General features: G+C 36.4%; 1 protein-coding gene across 10 annotated transcripts in view; it reads right to left on the bottom strand.

The window, feature by feature from the left end:
• Positions 1–23,533, bottom strand: part of LOC138827442 (protein dispatched homolog 1-like) — a 165,286-nt gene that overhangs the window by 44,800 nt on the left and 96,953 nt on the right. For all 10 annotated transcript variants that reach the window (XM_070022937.1, XM_070022933.1, XM_070022934.1 and 7 more), the window contains one exon: positions 13,706–14,231. In XM_070022937.1, coding sequence (XP_069879038.1) covers positions 13,706–14,214 — 509 coding nt within the window. In that variant the 5' untranslated portion in view covers positions 14,215–14,231. The remainder of the gene's footprint in view (positions 1–13,705; positions 14,232–23,533) is intronic.

Here is a 23,533-nt window from a genome sequence, read left to right as displayed (position 1 = left end):
ACTCTATGTATACCATTATCTATTGAATGAATATTGCACTATTCAACTTTTTCAGAGCTTGGTTTCTTCTTATATAATGGAAATGACAATAGTAGCACTGAATTCCTTGGGTTGTTTTCAAGATTAAATTGGAAAATGCATGTAGAATGTAATACCATGCCTGATGTCTTGCTGTCATTATAAATTTTAATTACAGTTTAATGCCATTTCAGTTAACTTTCTTCACTCAGGACATAAGTACAGTTCATGACAAAGTGTCATCTTATAAGTTTTAAGAGATCTTTAAACTCAGGCCATCATCATATATTATTTGGGGACAGTTTTAAGTAACAATAAATGTATTAAAAACCTTAGAAAGGTCATGCTATTAAAAATCACAAATTTTTACATGAGATTCATATGCAATAGAATATAAAACTTTGAATATTAAGTAACCTAAATTAAAATGTTGAGGTAAAATGAAATATTTCTGTTTACATGATTAGATACATAATTAACATAAAAGTCATTTATAGCTGATTATTTCTCATGTAAAACTGATATATTATGTGACAGAAAAATATTGCTTCAAAGTGTTCATTAATGTCAATTTTGAAATAGGATACTTTAAACAGTTCTACTTAAAGATAACCAAATAAAACTAATCAACAACCAAATATGTTTGTTCAATTTGTTTTTCTCAATATCTATCCAGACCCACAATTCTGACCATCTCTATCTTTAATAGACACTATCTATGTGTTAGAGGACTGGATGGATGACTTGCCTAACCATGCATGAGGCCCTCAGTTCAAACTCCAGTACTGACCAAAAAAAAAAAAAAAAAGTCAATGTCTAACTTAAAACATGGAAGTATGAATTCTCTTTAGTTATAACAAATAGGAATATGCCAATCTAAAGCAGACAATAAAAAATGTTTTAACATGATTAGTAACTGCTTAGAGCTTGCATGTATCTTTATCTCTTAATATTTTGTGGATGATAATCATTAATAAGGCAGTCTGACAGCAGAATTCCTGCTGTTGTGTCTTACTGCATCTATTTTAAAACCCACTCAAGCATTTAATGGATACTAATTAGCTAAAAAGAAACCTTGCTTCCAATTTAGCTATTAAATAATTTGCAGTTTTCTACTAAAGACATGAGGAATATTGCTGAGAAGATACAATAAAAGACCACAGAAAACACTGGCAGAAATGTGCAGTGTGCACATACTTACAAATCCCCATGGCAACGCCACCAAAACTTCTTGGCGAAAGACAAATACCTAAAAGTTAAGGATGTCTACTTGATGGAAATGCCACAGAGTAATACTGCACGCTTATGGGATCTGTTCCAAAGGAAAAACACTTTGTATGTAATGTACATGATGTCTGCCTATCCCCCACACACTCAAAACTACTCCAAGAGCTGTAACAAATCAGACTGCAACAGCTTCACTTTCCATTTAGCTTAATAAGAAACTTTTCTTTTATTAGTTGAGAGTGGCCCTAAGCAGCAGGCAAGAAATGATGCTATTGGTTATTTGAGTCAACAAGGGAGGAATCGTGTGTATAAAACAGAGTGGGGATAACAGGGACTGAGGGTCTCAAGGTGTCATTTCCTATTAACTATTTTTCCTACAGATGTGTTCATCCAAAGGCCTTGCTAGATCAATAGTTAAAAGGTGGCTATTCTGCTGTTTATTGAAAGGTGAGAAAGGCAGGGCATGGGAAATTCATTTTCAAACATGTTTTGTCTCTGCCAGTTATAGGGTAAAAAGGCACTATAAAAGGTCAAATTACCACATGGCTCTTGGTCCCACAATATACATTCCTGAAGGGAACTCTAAGAATTTTCTTTCTTTCTCTCTTTCTTCCTCTTTCTTTCTTTCTTTCTTTCTTTCTTTCTTTCTTTCTTTCTTTCTTTCTTTCTTTCTTTCTTTCTTTCTTTCTTTCGTTCTCTCTCTCTCTCTCTCTCTCTCTCTCTCTCTCTCTCTCTCTCTCTCTCTTTCTCTCTTTTTTTCTTCTTTCTTGGAGGGGGCAGCAGTATAGAAATATCACTAAACAATTAGACTTCTGAAAGGGACAATTGATTAATTAAAATATTTAAAGTATTTTAAGGGATTGAAAAGCAGCTTTGATTTTTAAAAAATCTTCCTTAACCTATGAAGTTAAGTTTGCATGGTTTTAGTTGGAGGTTACAAAGTAAACAACTCAGTGTTTTACAGTTTAAGATTACACTGAATTATAAAGTACTTACCATTAAACTCAAGCCTTTCCATGCCAGAATGTTGCTGTGAGCCCTGTACAAAACATACTTAATGAGAATATAATACATAGGTTCTTAATAATATGTGAATAATAATCATTAATAAGAGATCCAAGAAAAGCCCATAAGGAGGCCAGAAAAGCCTTATTAAACTTAACTAACTTAAGAACATGGAATGCTGGAATGGATTCTACCCAGCTCAAGTCAAAACCCTCACCAGTCTCAAAGGTTACTCACTGAAAATTTTAAGCTTTGGTAGGAGGAGGCCATGAGTAAAGAAGTAGGAAAAAAAAGTATAATTTGGAGCTCAATATAGAGTCTAACTCTATTAGAGGGAAACTCTATAACAATTAAATCATAGTTAAAACCCTTTCTTAAGGGTTATTTTATAAAGATGTAGTTTTAGTTTCTGGTAATGTATTGGGTCACTGCTGGCAGCTTAAAAACAAAGTTTCAGAATAAGACCTAAAACCCCACAATATTTAGTATTAGCTAGGAGGAAAAAAAAAAAGAAGAGGACACAAAGACCATCATTTCTTGGTAAAACTTCTCATCTGCAAGTAAATCCCACTACTAGCTAGAGCAATCTCCTTCACGGAGGCCTCGGTGTTCGGGCTCAGGAGCCCCTTCTCCCTGAGCTACTCTTCCCTCCCCTATAAAACACACTCCACTCTTGAAGGAAAACTTTTAAAGCCATGTCAAGGAAGTTGGGGAAAGGAAAGGTTTCTGAGCAGAGAGGCAACATAATAAAAGCAGTGTGTGTTGGAAAGAGGAGGTGGGCACGCCCAGGTGACCACAGACACATAAATTGGGTCCAACGGAATGAATGGGCTTACATGTCTATCTTTGCTTTCTACAAGACACAACAAGATAGTACACTACACTACAACACAGTATACTGCTTGCATTCCTATAGAAAACATCATAGTTAAACCTCAAACTACTGATAAGTAGCAGAGCCCCTGTAACTCAAATATGGGAAAGAAACTGACATATTGTAAATGAATTTGCCAATTCATTTACAATATGGATCAAGTCTGGTTTTGAATTCTCAATTTATTCTGCTTTCCAAATCCAAAAAAACATAAATGAACACTTCCTCCAATAATTTTGTAATATACTGATCATTCATAACGTCACTTACTCTAAATTAGTAAACATCCTAGAGGCAGCCAGCATTGACAAAAAAGGTTATTTACACGCTGGCTCTCTCTGGTGTCCACAGTCCCTTGTGCCATCCACACCTTTCCACTAAAAGTTAGGGATCTAAAACTCAAATATAAAAGAAGCCCAAACACTATGGGAGTAGTAGACTGTATGTCTGTCTTTCACTCCTTTTCATCAGTGAGGCTATGTTTCTTTCTTTTTTTTTTTTTTTTGGTTTGTTTTTTAAAGTCAGGAACAAGTACATTTGGGGTGTGAAGATTAAAGGAGAGGAAGTTGTATTCCAAAGACAGATCAAACAACAATAATTTAGTAGTAGAATCCTTGAACACCTCTTCCCACTATCTGGGAAACATCTAACTATGTGTTTTACACCAGACAGCCTGATTCTCATTATCAAATTATCGTAGCATAAAATTGAGCTCTCCATAAGAAAAGCTTGACTGATATGCATTATCTAGTTGGTTCATTCAACAATTTATTTCTAAATATTTATAAAAGACTAGACATCTTGCTAGGCCCTGAAGATTCAAAACAGTGTAGAAAAAATGGTTTAACAAGCTTAGAATTATATAGAGCTATATAATTATGCTGTATATGAAGTAGTTGATATACTTCTTTCTGATGATTACACAAAATCCAGAAACCATTTGGGAGAGTAATCTTCTTGGACTAGCTATGGCATATTGTCTTTCAAAGGTGGAATAAGATGAATGTCCCGACAGACTCCAGACAAGGGAGACAGCTGCTTTGTCCCCATCCCGGCTGGGGTCCTCCAGGTTTGCTCACATATATCAGGCAGCTGAAACTCTCATCTCCTCAGCATTCTGTCATCTCCCATGATGCTTCCTCTAAGCTTTTGTATTATTCCATCTCCTCTGAGACACACATATAACATACCCTCTAAACTTTATTTTCTTACAACTGAGAGTAGTTATTTGCCCAAATCATTCTTTTTTTAACTGACTACAAGTTGTGATTGTAGTGATCAATTTAAGTTCATGAAGTGCTTTAAGCATTTAAGTATATGGACTTTTAAACTTAAAACACTGAAACTTTTTTCATTCACTCACTAAACAAGTATTTACTGAATTCTGAATAAGCTACTGATACTAGGATATATTTCAGACTCTGAAATACCAAACGGTCAGTTAAATATCTGGTTTGGGTTAAAAAAAAAAAAAGACGTACTTTGTACAGTCAGTTTTGCTGAAAAGTATCCCAAAATAATATAGTAACCAAGATTTTCCTGTAAATGTTAAGTTCTATAAATCCTTTTAAATTACACCTAACAATCCACTTAAGTTTGGAAAGAAGTTCCAGTAGATAACAATGGCCTTTTTCCTGGCATGAGAGAGGTAACTGATCCATAACAATGTCTTTTTTAAATTAAGTTTTACCCTTTGCCAAATATTTTACAGCCTTTCCAAAAAAAAAAATAACCAAACAGAAAACTTGAACTATTTCTTTTTCTTTTCTTTACTCTCCAGTACCTGCTAAACAACTGGCAGTAATAAGGAAAGGAGGTAATTAAAGATATATTTGCTTCATTCAAAATGTTATGCTAAATGTTATGAAATAAAGAAGGTATTGTTTCTTGAAATTTATTTTAAGGTAACAGATGACTAAGCCTCATATTCTAAAATGTATTATAGACTGTGTAGTGCATTCTGTGAGGCAAAACGCTCTAAAATTGGTTCATTTATAACAGACTCTCTAAAAGAAGGCCCCCTAATAAAATAGGCCTTCACTCAATCTGACTGCCAAACTGACTTTGGCAAGCAATCCTGGAACATTTTCAATATTATAAACATTATCCTTTTTAGAAAGTTAATTTGACTACTTTAAAAAATGTAAAAATAAATCTTGGTTTCAGTAAAATCAAGATTAAATCTTACCAGACTTCTTCTAAAATAACTATATAACCATCATAATCAGATTATATAATTTGTATTAAAGTATACAGGCTCTGAGGCTTTGGGCTGGAAAGCCTTGTCAACAATCCCTTTTCAACAACCCTCTCCTCCAGTTGTTCTGGAGGCTGATGAGGTGAAGGGTGTAACTGTAACAAAAATAAAAAGCATGCATCATGTATTTATTTAAGTAAAACCTTCATTTCTGAACTATATCAACAGGATTAAGTCCAGGCAGTCAAGCATAACAACATTAGAACTTAAGAGAAGAAAACAAGAGAACCAAACAAGAAAAGAGAGATTGACGTTTGGTGCTAGGCACCATGCTAAGATCAAGACAGCTACCCCTACTTCCATTTTTCATGGAGATGGAATCTAAGACTGAGAGATATTAAATATTTATCTAAGATCAAAAAGTCAATAAATGGCGGAGCCAGAATTCAAATACACTGTATGTCTTCCAAACCCCAGGCTTCCTCTTCACATCATGTAGGAAAGGAAGGAGATAGCATGGAGAAAGGAAAAATGAGAGTAATAATGTACTACTTACTATTGCTTTGATGAGATAGCTAAGCTTCTACAGGACAGCTGAACTTCTCCACTCTTGAAAAAAAAAAATTCTGTTTTTACAGCTAATCTACTTACAGAAGATCCCAGAAAACTACAAACTAAATACTCTGGTCTTCTGATGTAAATCCTGAGATGCAATGGTTTTTGTGGGAGGCTAAGTGTGGTTTCCAGAAGATTTTGAAGGACACTACTTACCTGCTATGTATTGTTTTTCTAATATGGGGATTTAGTCCTTTAGATGTTTGAAGAAAGGGAATTTTCAACTTTTATTATTTCTTGGTTATATAGGCAACAAAATGAATCAAACAATCCCATTAATTAGAAATAAGTTGATATAAGGTTAAATATTGCTGTTACTCTGCATCGTATGAGTTCCACTACTGTCACTCATGTTCCAAAGGGATCTCAGTTGCTTTACAGAGCCATGAAAAGGTACCCCTGTCCAACAGAACTTTTCTGTAATGACAGGAATGATCTTCATCTGCATTGTCTAAGATGGTACCCAGTGACCTGAGGCTGACTATTTAGAATGTTTCTGGGATGCCTGGACAATTGAATTTTAATGAATGTTACTGAACAACAAAGGTCTAGAGAATGCAATTAAATGGTTCTTTCTTATAAAAGACACCTGTTAACAGTCTTTTTCTGTGAAGTTATATATATATATATATATATATATATATATATATATATTGTGTGTGTGTGTGTGTGTGTGTGTGTGTGTGTGTGTGTGTGTGTGTGTGTGGTTATATAAAGGAGTTGCCATTCAACAATCCAATTTTTTTACTGTATTCTCATCCTATTCTTTTCTTCATTTGTCTACCCCGTCCTCTTAACCCCACTCTACCCTTTTTCACAAACCTGTTTCCTGGTGTTTATTTTGTTAAACTATGATCCAGCAGTCTTAAGAGATATAATCATTTAAATCAAGATATAAAGAGAAATTATTATTTCATTATTAAAAACCATTCAATGGCTATAAAAGAGGAGGATATGAATTTATAGTAGAGTACATTCTGGCTTTCTTTTATAATAACATATAACTCTGGCTGTGCCTTTGCAAAAGCACTGGAATTTAAATTCTGTGCTCAGAGAATACACTTATTCATTAAATTAATATTGATCACACTGAAATCTAAGTGTTGCCTGTTCACATTACTTCTACATCTTTGAACTAGGGACCAAGTTTATAGTTTTCACCCATGTCTCCATCACTGAATGTTAAGTATTTACTAAATACTTGCTCAGTTCATGAATAAAAATAACCTGAATTTCTCTATTCACTGTGCCAACATTTTGGGAAGCATTTGGGTTGCTCCAGAAGATTTGGGTCAAGCAAAGATGCTGGGATCTGTGTCATTGCCCAGGTTCATGTACCAAAGCTGATGAAGTGTTTCGAGTGACTTTTTAGATCAACGTTCCTGGCTAAATAAAATATCATCTTCACCAGAGGTAAGAAAGGGAGAGCGTAGGTCACCATAATCCTCAGAGCTGTACTTTTACTTCTAGGTGTTAAAGATTTATACAAAAATCATGAGATCAAATGGTACATTGCATATCTTAATATAACACATGGAAAGCCAGAAGCTGGTGGCTCACACCTGAAATGCTGGCTACTTAGGAGGCTGAAATCTGAGGATCATAGTTCGAAACCAGCTTGGATACACACACACACACTCACTCACACACACACACCACTTTACATATATATATATATATGCATATACATATATATATAAATATATATAAATATATATATATATATATATATATATATATCACATGGGCTCTATTTACTTTTTAAGTACAAGTCCCTTCACAGAAAATAATCTCCTAAGAAGGAACAACAACAACAAAAAAAAACCTGTGAGAAAAGGAGTCAGAGAAATCAGTACACAAAGAATTGAAAAAGACAGGGAAAGAGGTGACAAAAATTCTGCAGTTGCCTTGTATGGGATGGTAGGGGCGGTGTTCAGTTATTTTTTAAGTGACTAAGCTAATGCTAGTCTAGTTCCACGATCCCTTCTATGCCAGACATAATTTTCTACAGCTTTAATTCCTCCAGTGTGCCACAGCAAACATTCTAAGTGACCATCTGTCTATGAAATCACCTTTGGAGAAATAAAAATGCATTTGGCAGGTAACGTAAAACATCACAGGTTCCCTATAATGCTAATGAGACTATGGCACTGCCAAGTATCATTCATTGAGTCCTCTGTTAAAATCAAGAACATTTCTTTGCAACACCAAATTAAAAGGTAAGTACAGTTTAAATTAGAAATCTTGTATGCTATTTTTGGACTCAAAACTCCTTAGGAATTGCTCAATAATACCATTAGCCTTCCACTTTAATATGGCCATAAGAAGACCCCAAATGAGTAATTCAAAACTTGCTTTAACCAGCACACCTGGCACGTGACTAGTTCCTGAGAGGCATTTTCCAGCTCTCTGGAGGAAAAAGAGATTATTACTATGCAGCATTTTAGAGAACTTCATCCAGCATGCAGAATTAGGTGTTTGTTTTTGCTTTTGTTTTTTTTAAAAAGCTCTCATGTCCATCTGAAATGACCACTCTCACAATCCCGTTCTCTAACAATCCTGTCCTCTTTACCCTTTCTTAACCTATGCTTTTACTGTGTAAGCTTTCTCCTCTCATTTTTCTCCACTTTCTATGTTCTGACTCCTCTAGTCACTTTATTAACTCTGAGTCATACTTCCAGGATTGTGTAAGTTCTATTTTGAGCCAAACCCAAACCTCATCAACCTCATTAATCCTATCTAACTCTGAACTCCTAGAATTCTTTATTGTTTCCTCGCAAAATAAATATCGTATAACTCAACTTTATTTTTTAAGTTCCCTGGTGGTTTGGTGAACAATTAAACTAAGTTTAGGGAGACATTACTTTCTGTGTTTTAAACTTAACACAACTTTCAATTAGTTATGTTAGTTAATGGCTTAACAGTGGACAGGAGGATAGAAATTTACAAATGAAAAGTCTGGGTATTTCAAATGAAATGTACTTAAAATATTTATATTTGGTGACAATTTGGTGTTAGAACATGATATATAAGATATGATCTTTGCGAACACTCTTAATTTTATCAATTTGAAGATTAAAAGAAGGGCACACTTCAGATAGTAGAGACTGGCACACCCAAGCCCCTGGGTTCATATTCTATTACAAGGAGAAAAAGGAAGAAGGTGAGCAAAAGGAAAGAGGAGCAGAAAGAAGAGGAAGGAGAGGAAGAGAAGGAAAAGGAGGAGGAGAAAGTAGAGCAGGGAAAAGAGGAGAACAAGATTTTTTTTTTAATTTTAAAAGGAAAAAAGCATACTCAAAGAGATTGATATAATGAATCTTTAGAAAGGACAGAGCGGTCAAGAAGAAATAAAAAGGAACTTAGAAATAGGAGAAATAAGAATATGAACAAATTAAATTAGCTAGCAAACGGCCTAGGTTAAAACTATATATTTTTAAATTAGCTTATATTAGTTATACAGAGGAATTTCATTGTTACATTGTGTGTGCAGGTGTGCATGCATGTGTGCATGAACTCAGGGCCTGAGCAATGTCCCTGAGTTTTTTTGATCAAGGCTATCAACCCTACCATCTGAGCCACAGTTCTACTTCTGACTTTTTGGTGGTAAATTGGAGGTAAGAGTCTCATGGCTGGGCTCACAACTGTAATCCTAACTACTCAGGAGGCTGAGATCTGAGGATCGTTGTTCAAAGCCAGCCTGGGCAGGAAAGTCCTTGAGACTCATCTCCAATTAACCACTAGAAAACAGGAAGTGGTGCTGTGGCTCAAGTGATAGAGTGCTTGCCTTGAGCTGAAGAGCTCAGGGACAGTGCCTAGGACTAGAGTCCAAGCCCTATGACCAAAAAAAAAAAAAGAAAGAAAGAAAGAAAAGAAAAGAAAAGAAAAAGAAAAAGAAAAGAAAGAAAAAGAAAAAGAGTCTCATGGACTTTTGGGTCTGGGATGGTTTCAAACTGTGATCCTTAGATTTCAGCATTCTGAGTAGCTAGGATTGCGGGCATGAACCACTGACACCTGAATCATTACACTTAAAGCTACATCCTCTACTTGATTCCTTAAAACATTCTCTATGGCTTAGTTGCTTTATTAAAACAAAATAAAACATTAAAATAAAGCAAAACACAAACAGGCAAATTCATTTGCAATGTAGGTGCAACTAGCAAAAATAATTGAAAGCACTGAAATCCCTCTATAGTAAGGCCAATCTTCATGTAGTGCTTTACATTAATGTGAAACCATAGACCTCAAAACATTAACCATACTGCACTACTGCTCTATCCATTCCCACATTGGTTAGTAGCATTGTGGATATCTTACTAGTTGGTGAAAGAGAGTAACAGGCCTAGTGCCTTGTCATCTCATGACATGATTCTGCAAATAAGACTTAGTCCAAATGCTCCAGTATTCCTTTTAGGTAACACCTAGCAGTATCATTGTCCTCAAAGTAATAATCATATATTAGCCAGAATCCTCCATCTTTCAAGGAAGCTCAAGGAACAGTATTATTATACTGTTCCTCTTATGGCTGTACAACCTGTTTTAATAGCATGCATGGCTGCATTCCACTTCCCATTTTAGTGAATGATATCAGTAACACCTCAGGGCAACACCTAGGGATTTGTTACTGTGGTGCCCAGTGCCCTTCAGGACTTGATCCCAGCACACCTTTCTTCTTCCTACTATTCTCTCTTCCATTGCATTCTAGCTATTTTGGACTCTGCTAGAGTTGTGCTTACACTACCTTGTAAGTCTTTGCTCCCAGAATTTTCAAGATACTTGCTTGCATTTTCACCACTTATGTGATTTCTATTCATTTTCAACTTCGGTAGCACTTATCAGAATATCCTAGCAGCCCATTTGATTGCTATCAGTTTGCAAGTCCATGAAAGCAAAAAATAAACCTCAACCTGCCTAGAATGACATCATTGGTGCCTGGCACATACCAGTACTCAATAAATATTGTTAGTTATATGAATAAATGCAGAAGATAGGAAAGTCTTGAAATGTAAAGTATGTGATACATAAAATTGGAATATACCATTCTTTTACAAGTACCTTTATATATAATTTTATGTCTGTAACAGGCAACCAAAGGCTCAATTTTTCTGAAATTTTTCTTCATCATATTCTATTTTTCTCAATGGACAAATATGGCATCTTATCTACATTTTTCTGTCAAATTAAATAATGATAACATCTTTATTTCTCCTTTTAAAATATGAACATTCCGTATTCAGTCACAGTCTTTACTTCTGGTTAACTTTAATTGGGTCTCATTTCCCATTTAAATAACACTCTTGTTCCATGAGGCAAATAGCTTTCCATCATTTTTTCTGCTCAGTTATATCCAAAACAAATTATGCAGCGAAAAGTCTATGAACCCAGCGATGAGGCCCAAAGTTGACCATGATGGCTGAGGCCCCAGGGCCACTGGTGAGTTCACTTGCCAATTACTTGGATTTTTAATGCTATACTACTGGGGGGGGGAGAGAGAGGGAGAGAGAGAGAGAGAGAGAGAGAGAGAGAGAGAGAGAGAGAGAGAGAGAGAGAGAGAGAGAGAGAGAGAGAGAGAGAGAGAGAGAGAGTTTCCCATTCCTTTTGAATTAGATCACTTAGAAATCCTGGCATAACCTGGCATACTGAAAGAATTGGTTATTTGCCCAATTAAAAAGTTTTAATACTTTAAAACATTTTATAACTTTTTATTCATATGGTTCAGCTTCAAAATATAGAACTATCTCACCTCACCCTGTGGAACCATATGATTTATGATCCAAACATATAAATTCTTATGATTGTACAATTTTCTTTTCCTTTTTAATACATTTTTTATTGTGAAAATATCGTATGATTGTATAATTTTCTAACCAACTACTTACACAGTTAAATTAAAAGTGAAAAAATGTCTAAAACTGGTCAGGCAGCCCAGTGCTGCCAAAAGAATCATGAAAAGGAGGCTTTGGTGAATTTCTTATCATAGTTCTGGAACTATGAAGCTCTCAAGTTCAATATGGAAATATATTCAGAGATTCCTCTCTTTCTCTTTCTTTTTCCATCTTCTTCTTTAAACTGTTTCTTTCTCTCTAAAAGGAGTAAAGCAAGATCATCTCAAAAGTGTACAAAACCCAATACAGGTAAAAAGTGTCACTTTCTGGATCTGAATTTGCCACATGCATACAGTGGCTTACTACTCAGCAATAAAAACAAAAATAAAAATAAAAACGCACCCAACAATTGGGTGAGTCTTTCCTGAGCTAAAATTGTCTGACATAAAAGAATACATGCTGTATGAACATATATGTATGCAGTTCTAGGAGTAGGCAAGACAAGTCAGTGGTACTAGAACTCCAAAAAGTGATGGCCTCTGGTGCAAGGAGAGGAAATGTAGAAGGGAACTTCCTGAAGTGATGGAAACGTTCAATCTAAGAGGTAGGGCTGAGAAGGTGGCCCAGTGGTAGAGCGCTTGCCTTGTATGCCTGAGGCCCTGAGTTCGATTCCTCAGCACCACATAAGCAAAAAGCAAAAGACCGGAAGTGCTATTGTGGCTCAAGTGGTAGAGCACTAGCCTTGAGCTGAAGAGCTGAGGGACAGCGCCCAGGCCCAGAGTTCAGGCCCCACAACTGGACCCCCCCCCAAAAAAAAAACAAAGACTAAGAGGTAGATTACAGTCATGTACATGTCAAGACCACCAACTTGCAAACTTCACATCTGTATGTAAATGATGCCTTAGTTTTAAAAAGAATGCTATTCGCGCTGGGCACCAGTGGCTCATGCCTATAATTCTAACTACTCAGGAGGCAGAGATCTTGAGCATTATAGTTCAAAGCCAGATGGGACAAGAAAGTCTGTGAGAATCTTTATCTCCAATTAACCACCAAAAAAAGCAGGAAGTAGAGCTGTGATTCAAGTACTAGAGCACTCAGGGACAGTACCTGACCAGTACACACACACACACACACACACACACACACACACATACACACACACACGCACACACACACATACACACACACACACACACAGTGTGCCACGTGCTCTTCTTGTACTTCATTTACAATGTTTTTTTTTCATTAATGATGTGAAAGACATGGACTCTACAAAGTATTTAGTATGTTATAAAACATACTTTGCTTGTTCACCTGTAATGGTAAGCCTTTTCTGTACAAAGTGAATGGGAAAAACACATTTGAAAGAAACTATGACCTGAGATAGGGAAAAGGACTCATATGTTTTTCTAATATGTTTCATTTTTTGAAGTCCTGTGCTACAGATTTATAGTTTCATTTGCTATTAAAGAAATTGTTACTTTCATCTCATTACAAGGAATTACACTGTCACCTGAACCCTATGGATGGAGATTGCAAGGACAGCCATAAAGAAGCATAAGAAAGCAGCTTGCTTTACACTTCATTTTCATAAAGGTTGACCACTATAAATAACACAATGAAGGTTTCCTATTAGATAGTTTATTGCCAATATAGCTCCAATAGTAGAAATTTCTAGCAACACCACTTTTTACTTCACAAAAGGTCTATCAGGAATTCCTAACCAGTCTACAAACCAGGAAAAGTGAACAGAGTTTAACTGACTAGGAAGTCTATGGACCTATTATTTAATTTTCATTTTAATAGGCTCATACTATCCACAAAATAAGCACTCTCTTTTGCTTCTTTCTTAAGATATCTTCCCCATTTTGGGGAAATAAGTAGACCAGTCACAGCCATGTAGAATTCGTTGAATGCTGAAAGTCAGCAAAACTTTATTACACTCACCTGATGTTGGCTATGTGCTGCTGCACAGGCTGATGCTGGAAATGGTCAGGCCACGGATGATGCAGGCAGAAGGATGGCGAAGGCTGAAGACAGCACGCAGCCTGATACACAGGTGAATGGTTTGGACATAAAGATGCAGAATATTCGGAGCGTGGCTGCATGCAACACGAGGTCAAAGCAGAGGGTGTTGCAGGGCCAGCCTCGGGATGGCACTCTTGGTGATTGTTATGGCTGGTCAAAGGGTGATGGTATGGGCAAGGATGGCAGCATTGGGATAACACCTGATGCGTTCTTTGGTTGTCTAAAGGCAGGAAGGATGACTTAACTGTGCCATTAAGCTGCAGGCATCCATTTGGACTCACTTTTGTTCTTGGTACTTCTTTGGGTGTGAGCTGCTGGGCTGCAAGGTCTCCATCACAGGGGGTGAGGGGACTAAGGTTGGTGGCACTGGTTGTGATGCTGCCATTGCTCATAACCACAAAGTCGTTGTTCACATTGCTCATGGCCATGCTCCACTTTCTTGGCTCTACAAAAGAAAATAACACAATAGTACCCAGCTACAAGAAGGCAAGCGATAACAATATCTGAATACAGCTCTTTGGAATGAGGGTTCTGTGGAAGTTGTGAGAGAGGAGGACATCCAGCCGCACCTGTGATGGAACAGCCAATACACAGGCACAGTTCTTCTACATACCTTATGCACATAACCCCCACTAAGTACTCTTCTCCTACCTCTCCTCTCCATGCCTTTCTTCTCTTCCCATCCTAGATGGATGTGCAAGAACTCATTAAGAAATAGAACATCATAGGGCTGGGAAGGTGGCTCAGTGGTAGAGCGCTTGCCTTGCATGCATGAGGCCCTGGGTTCGATTCCCCAGCACCACATAAGCAAAAAGAAAAAAGCCGGAAGTGGCTCTGTGGCTCAAGTGGTAGAGCACTAGCCTAGAGCTGAGGGACAGCACTCAGGCCCAGAGTTCAGGTCCCATGACCGGACCAAAAAAAAAAAAAGAAAGAAATAGAACATCATGGAAAGTGAGCAGATAACATCATCCTTCATTTCTTCAACAACCCTCTGCTTGGGCATTCTGATTTAGGAGTGACAGGTAAAAGGAAGGACTACTCTGAGGGCAATTAGTTATATAGGTTAAAATAATGTAAGCAATCTTAATGTTTCATATCTTAGGAAAATTAATCTCAAGATTTTCCTCTCACTTAAGTATCAGAAGAATAAATAAGAATAAATAAGCTGGACACTGGTACCTTGTAATCCTAGCTACTCAGGAGGCTGAGATCTGAGGATCACAGTTCAAATCCAGCCCTGGCAGGAAAGTCTGTGAGACTCTTATCTCCAATCAACCACCAAAAAAATCAGAAGCAGCACTGTGGCCCGAAGTGGTAGAGCACTAGCTTTGGGTGAAAAAGCTCAGGCACAGTGCTTAGGCCCTGAGTACAAGCCCCATGACTGACAAAAAAAAAAAGGAAATAAAAATTTGTCAGCTAAGAATGTAGGTTTCATCCTATAATCAATGATTATCATCCTAAAAAATTAGTAAGTAGGCATCATATTGTCCATACACTTATTGTTTTATGTAATAAACAACAGCAATATTTCTTGCACATGAGAAAAATAATATAATCAAATGAAAGGGTTTTTGTTGTTGTTGTTTCTTGTTGGTCGTGGAGCCTGAACTCTGGGCATGGGCTCTCTATCCCTCAGCTCTTCAGCTCAAGGTTAGCACTCTACCACTTGAACCACGATGCCACTTCCGGCTTTTTCTGCTTATGTGGTGCTGAGGAATCAAACCCAGGGCCACCGTCCCAGCCCCTAATGAAAATTTTTCTCTTACATTTTTTTCCTACCACCAAAGGGTTCAGGCCTTCAATATGTTCAAACTTTTACAGGTTCAAATTATCCATATCATATTTTCCCACTCAGTAACCAACGTCAAAACCTAAAAAACCTCCTCTATATCTCTCAGCCCACTTCATCATCCTAAACATCAAACATGTAAAATCTAGGAATTTGTAGGAAAAATAAGTTATTTAACCTATACATGAAGGCCAACAAGAACAAAAGAAAATTTTTCCTTGGCTCGCTCATCTTTTGAACATGGTGTTTGTCTAAGCAGAAAGAAAGGAGAAATCCCCATTTATTCTCTTCTCAACTCTGGTGGGCATAAAGCAGCTAAATAAATTATCTCTCTTTAGTCTCAAATCCATTGTAATCTAACCTGGGTTAGTACACGAGGAAGAGACCTGTGTACATTTTAACCCACTGTATCAAATACTAAACAGGCATTTCTAAGCAGAACATTCAAAAAGAAGGTATAAAGCTTCCATCTGAATCTCGGTACCCAGAAGATACTCATTGTACAATAATGCAAATTTTGAATCTCTCTCTCTGTCTCTGTCTGTCTCTGTCTGTCTCTGTCTCTCTCCATCTCTGTCTCTTTGTCTCTCTGTCTCTCTGTCTCTCTCTCTCTCTCTCTCTCTCACACACACACACAGTAAGTTAAATAAACATATGATAAGAAATAGAGGAATTAACCTGGGTGCTGGTGGCTTATCCCTGTAAGCCTAGCTACTCAGGAGGCTGAGCTCTGAGGACCACAGTTTAAAGCTAGCCCAGGCAGGTAAGTCTGGAAGACCTGTCTCCAATTAACCAGCAATAAGCTGGAAATGAAGCTGTAGCTCAAGTGGTAGAATGCTAGCCTGAGCAAAAAAGCTAAGAGACAGTGCCTAAAATCTGAGTTCAAGCCCCAGCACCAGCACACAAACACAAACACACACACACACACACACACACACACACACAAATTGATGTTACTTATCAGTCTTCAGTTACATTTTACTTAGTTAATTTTATTAGCATAAATTAATTGCGCAAGGGGAGTTTCATTGTGATTATATACAATGTTTATAGATCAACCTTACCCTCTCTATTACTATCTTATCCCACTTCCCATTATTAAAACAATTTCAACAGGTTCAATGGTTCTACCTTCATACATGCAAACAAACTACTTCAATTATAATCACCCTCATACAATCTTTTCTAATGTTCAATGAGAGGAATTTTGGATTGTAGTACCTACAGTAGTTCTTGATTTCTTAAGATCACTTTTTTTCATCATAAAGGTGATATACAGAGGAGTTGCAGTTATATAAGTCTGGAGCACATTTCTTTTTGAAGTGTCACCTCTTCCATCATTTTCTCCCAGTTTTTTTTCCCTCCTGACGCCCCTCCCCAAGTTGTATAGTTCATTTTCAACAATGTGTCTACTGAGTATCACTGCTGAATAAGTTCATAAGATCACTTTTGAGTCCAAATAACCAGTATAATACTCAGATGCTATACTCAACACACAATGGAAGTTAAACTACTCTGTCAATCAAAAGAGGCAGGACAAGGAATACCAACAGCAAGAGGAATTTAAGAGGTAGAGGCACAAACTCTAGGCCTTCTTTCAGCATTATTGATAATGGCCTACCATCTCAGCAATAAGCTCACTGGAGCATTTGTTCATTGAAGGTTATATCTTGTTACTGACAAAAAGATGAGCTGTATTTTAATGCTCTGGAAACTATAAACCATAAAAGGCATTTTAAAAAGTAACTAGATAATGTAGGAAGTAATCAATAGATGAGGTCAATGAAATAATTTCACAGCATTAGAAACTTGCACTGTAGTGGGACGCCAGAGGCTCACATCAGTAACTGTAGCTACTCAGGAAGCTGAGATCTGAGGATTGCGTTTTGAAGCCAACCCAGGCAGGAAAAGTATGTGAGACTTTTATCTCCAACAAACTATTCACAAAAAGCAAAAAGTAGCACTGAAGCTCAAGTGGTAGTGCTAGACTGGAGCATAAAGAAGCTCAGGGACAGCACGCAGGCCCTGAGTTCAAGGCCCAGGACTGGTTAAAAAGAAAAAGAAAAACAGAAAAGAAACTCTCCCTGTAGAAACACTCTGCATAAAGAAGTCAATGGAAGCACATAACCTTTCAACCTCCTCCCACAGCCAGTGTTCCAGGCCTTCTCTCTTGGCCCCAGAGGAGCTATACCTTCAGTAACCTGCTGGGCTCCATGAATGTGCAGAAGGGGCTGTGTGCAAACAACTTCTGCCCTTTCCATAAGAGGACTGAAGAAAAGAATGCTTCTGTTTTGCTGGTAGTTTATATCATCCCAGGTGTGCTGAAACATCATCTTAGATAGTCCAGTCTTACCAACTATAATCATAGCTGTTCCATGACTTATGTTAGTAAGAAACATCTAAAAATTCTACTTGAGTTATAAAGTAAAACTAGGCTTAAGACAGTGTCATCAATTTATATTCTGCAATGTACCTAGAAATCCCTGCTAGATTCTCCACAACTTCCACCCATTATTCTTATCTTCTAATGAAATCTGCTTGCCCTTAGAAAAAAAGATGTTTCTTTTTCTCTATATCTAAAATCACCAACCATTCTCTTTTATTCTTTTTGCCAAGACATCATTTTATAGTTATATAGGCATTAAATAGATTTCTTGTAGGCCAGCTGAGGGACTTAATTACCATTGGTAACATTTTTTTCCACTGTGGTAACATGCAGTTCAAGTGCCAAATAACTGACATAGAAATGAATTTTTGGAACACAACCTGTTTTGTAACTTGGAAACTTCTTGGAATGAAGCAGAAACTAGTTGACGGTAAAGAATAATTTGAACTCTGACTTTGGTTTGTATTTGAAGTCATATGAGCTTTCTCTGATTCTTTAATTGTAAAATAGGAACAATTAAGTTGACTTAAGTTTTTTTTTAAAAGTGAAAAAGTAAAGAGCAAAAACCAGAAATAAGTCATTTTAAGAAATGTTTATGGCTTATTTAGGCTTGGAGGTTAAAGTGACCAAGAAAATAGCAAAATTTCAATCTGAAGTCAAGTTGACCTTGAAGCCCACACAGAGATCTTTTTTCTTTAGAATTGAAACAAAAAGGGAAAAATTGGCCTAAAACTAGAATGGAGGAATTAAAACAAAGAGACACAAGACAAAGAACAAATGTAACAAAATGCAAAAAAAAAAAAAAAAAAAGTTTCTAAAGAAACTGTTAATATCCTTTACTGTGCCAAACTATTGTGATAAATGTAATGGCAAAGGCAGTGATAATTGTATTTATAGTCCAAGTTTGAAATAAGTTTTAGATTAACTATAGTAAGTTTCAAAGAAACCTATGTTAAAATCTCTTTGGGGAAGACCAGAAACACAGGGAATGCCAAAAGAGAGCAATTGTTGAAGCAGTGGCTCCATATCACGAATTTTAGTGTATTTCTTGCTGTCCATAAATTTAATATGCCAATATCAGTACACTCAAAGCCACGAATCCCATACTCAATTGATCTTTCACCTAGCATTAACTTATTTAGCAATTTGTGAGTTCACAAGTTCTTTGACCAAGCACTATCTTTTGACTACAATGAATAAAGTGATAAGAATATTAAAAGCTATCCAAATGAAGTTTCCTGGTTTTAAAACAAAAACTACGTTTTGAAATTGTAACTGAAAGGTCTATATTTGAGAAGAAATAGCAGGACTAGGTTTGAATTTTAAAGCTGACTCCACTAGTCACTCACTGTGAGGAACCTGGGTCAAATTACTTCAGCTCTCAAGAGTCTCTATGTCTTGGTTTCTCCTTAAATTTAAGTGAAATGTAATTGGTACAACTTCTATGAGAGGAACAGGGCACTATCTATCAAAATTTGAAATACCTTTGATCCCAGAATTCTAGTAGAGATTTATCCCTTGCATATGCTTGAACAATGTATAAAGATACATGTATGCAATAAGATGCTGACTAAAGCACTGTAAAGGTGAAAATTATCAATAGGGAACTTAAATTTGTTGTATCCAAAACATGAGCATTCTGTGCAATGAAAAAGGATGAGTTAGGTATGGATAAAGTGGATAGAAAGAAATACAAAGAAACATTAAGTACAAAGAAAACTTAGCTGAAGAACAACCTGTATGGTATGAACCCATGGATTTAAAAAGATGTGTATGTTTGAACATGTGTGTATTTGTGTAAAGAGTCACAAGAGCAGGGCTGGGAAGGTGGCTCAGTGGTAGAATACTTGCCTTGCATGTATGAGGCACTAGGTTCAATTCCTCAGCACCACATAAACAGGAAAAGCCAGAAGTAGTGCTGTGGCTCAATTGGTAGAGTATTAGCCTTGAGCTAAAGAGCTGAGGGACAGTGCCCAGGCCCAGAGTTCAAGCCCCACGGCCAACAAAAAAAAAGTCACAAGAGCTATGTGATTGAATTATACCTCCTATTGTTTGGAACTTGAGAAATTTGTACCTATAAAGTAAGCAGAATCACTATGCTTCAAAGACAAAAAGTAGCACACCACTGAAAATGTTGTTATATGGTCATAATTATAATCATATGATTATTCATCAATACCATATATACCAAACTATGTTAATAATACCCAACTTATCCACAGAATGCACTCAAACTATATAGGTGTCTGCCAGAGTTCAGATACTTCAAAAGTACATTAATAAAACCTTATAGTAACTACTTGGAATTGGAAATTGGAACTCTTATCCAGGCCAGAAAACTGTCAAGTTAAAATCTAAATGTATAGTGAGAGAATACACAGACCTGTTCCAATTACCACAGTAATCACTTAGCAAAGACATCACTACCCTTAATAAACACAGGCTCATATAGTCTGAAAGAGCATCAACTGTTACATGAGCACAAATCATTTCCACACACAAGATTTCACTTGAGTTGATCTTTCTAATAGCCCTCAGAAAAACAGACGTGGCAGGTATTACCACTACTTTGCAAAAATGACACACTCACTCAATCTAGGTAAAGTGCTCAAAGTCACATACTAATGGTAGAGACTTGAAAATGTGATGCCAAAGTTGAGAGCTTTCTACTAAACGACTTTAAGTATAGTTGGTGATTACAATTATTACAATGATGATGATATGCACGCAGGCATGTATGTATATAATTTGATGATAGTGACAGGCATTGAATATGAATTTTCATGCTTGTTAGGCAGGTGCTTAGCCACGTAAGCCATTCCTCCAGCACTTTATGCTTTAGTTATTTGTTTTGTTTTTTAGTAAAATTTCCAGTTTTCATCTGGAAGCAACCTCCTATTTCAATTCTCTTTCTTATACTTTCTAGTAGTTGAGATTACAAGCATACAAAACCCTACCTGGCCCCTTAGATGATCTATTTTAGAATAGCACTTTGCTTCACCAGATTCATAACACTGAATAAGACATAACAAGACTGGTTCCCCAACAACATTCTATGTTATAGCTAACAATCTCTTTCAGAAGAGTATTTCCCAGTGCAATTTCACTTGATTAATATAAAAAGCATGAGTGCAGTGTTTCCAAACATAAAATTTGCCTTGAGAAGTAGTCAAAATATAGAGTCTGATATATCTGCCCACTTTATTTGAAGCAACAAGACTCCAACAACATGCCCATACTGCTGGTCCCTTTGCAAGTGTGGAAAACACAAATGAGATGGGGAGGTACAAGAGAATTTAACCTAAGTGGTATCAAGATGATGCACAATTCAAGTAGGATGAAGAAAATAAGAAAGGCTCTTTCCTAATGAGGACAGAAAAAAAAATTAACAGAAGTTCTCATGGAAATGTCTAATTATAGCTTATTTCATGACTCCCAAACTGTTCTGTGCCTTGAAATAAGAGCTAACAAGATATTAATCTTTTTATGCAAATCAAATATGTGGATTAAAGCACCTTGCCCAGTTAACTAGGAGAGATACGATTTTCTCCTAAGATTATGAGAACATAGGTCTTCAAGTTTCTTTTTCATGTCATATTTAAAAATCAATGAAGTACCTGTTATTTATTACTTATCAAACCTGTTTTAATGAGAAGTGGTTCCTCAAAGTTCGCTGGATGCTCATCCGACAAATATGGCCCCAGATCTGACAGTGCCTACTTGGCCTATTAACAGCTTTTCTAAATGCCAAAATAAATTGACAATAAGCTGTATATCAGGCATCTTCTTCAGCAGGGCTCTTAGGAAGTTGCGTGGGAGGATATCAGCCAGTTTGCTTTCTCTCTAGGAATAGTTTCTCCTCACAAAGTGCTACTAGAACTGTTTTTCCATTATGTCACCATGTCAAGCACTTTCCTCAAAATACTTCAATGAAGATATTTTAACTTCTTATAGAGAAAAGCTGAGTGTCAAAAATGTTAACTCAAAATCACATGATTGGGATTTAATCCCACGCAAGCATGACTCTAAAGGTAAGGCTTTTCCACTACCTCAGGACGATTCCAAGGCAAGATCAAGTTCAACTAGTGTTTGCAGGATCACAAGAGACTACTGACATAAAATTCTGAAAGTCCACATGAAAAATAGCCCTTGAATGCAACATTTCTAAAGATAGTTTTGAAAGGTTACATTCCAGCATCGAAGACTTAGAGAAGCCTATTTCACTAAATTAAACATATGTTAACCATTTATAAATTGTATAATGCAAATTTGAAAAAGCAGGTGCACTGTTGTTGTCATATGGTATTCAGACTATTTCGAAATAATGAAATTGAAATTTGATAATGAAATCTGTAGCTTTAATCAAGGAGCCAAACAGTTAAATGGACTGAAAAGGATGGTTTTAACTAGAAAAACATAATCTTCTTCCCTTCTGTGACAAATTAAACTTTCTTAATTTTCTCTGAGTTCATGAACTTTCTACCATTAAATGTTCCTTCAATAAGAACACATAAATATCTTCACCTAATCACTGATAAATACTTTATGCATTGTAAAAAAGAAGCTATCCCCAAAAAGTATGATAGCTGCTATTCTCTATATGCATAAGGTACAATAAGCTGAAGGAAGGAACATTATGCGTTAGATTTATTCAATAAAATGACAGCTCAAAGTATTATCAGGTCTTTTTGGTACTAGTAAGCTTTACCTCACATCATGAAAAACCAAATTGAGCTGTAGGAACTCCCAAAGTGAAGGATTATAATTCATTTACAATGAAAACTTGCTGTTTGAGTATTACATTTATAAGTGGGTAGTTTCAACTTATGAAAATCAATACTCCCTTTAAAGGTGAAAGAAATACACCATATGTTTTTCTTCAATCTCTTTTAAAGTGTATGTGTATATATGTATATATGGTATATTGATAAAGACATGAAAAGGATAAACTATACATGTTATACATTTCATTTTATAAAAACTACTCAAGGTGTTTCCAAACAGCTTAATGATAGAGAAGAAAAATTTTAAATGCTAGGCAAAGCCCCCCTCCATATTTACAACAAGAAATTATAAAAGTAAAATAAATTTAGAAAGTTGTGGAGAAAATCCTGAATTTGGAAAGCATTATTGCTAGAAAGGAGTTAAGTTGTCAAAGCAGAAATTTTTATGTGTAGGAGTCAGTGAGTGAAAGGATTCAGGATTATAAAAACACCAATCTCACGCAGGACACTGATGGCTCAGCCTTCTAACCCTAACGATTCAGGAGGCTGATATCTGAGGATTGCAGTATCTAAGCCAGTCCCAGTGGGAAGGTCCATGAGACTCTTATCTCCAATTAACAACCAAAAAGCCAGAAGTGCTGGATTCGATTCCTCAGCACCACATATGCAAAAAAGAAAAAAGCTGGAAGTGATGCTGTGGCTCAAGTGGTAGAGTGCTAGCCTTGAGCTGAAGAGCTGAGGGATAGCACCCAGGCCCAGAGTTCAGGCCCCACGACCGGACCCAAAAAAAAAAAAAAAAAAAAAAAAAAGCCAGAAGTATAGCTGTAGCTCAAGTGATAGAACACTAG

This window comes from Dipodomys merriami, unplaced genomic scaffold (assembly GCF_024711535.1).
Source record: "Dipodomys merriami isolate MVZ:Mamm:240054 unplaced genomic scaffold, mDipMer1.0.p SCAF_156, whole genome shotgun sequence".
Taxonomy (NCBI): domain Eukaryota; kingdom Metazoa; phylum Chordata; class Mammalia; order Rodentia; family Heteromyidae; genus Dipodomys; species Dipodomys merriami.
Note: the sequence above shows the minus strand (reverse complement) of the source record. Positions and strands in the feature narration are given on the sequence as shown.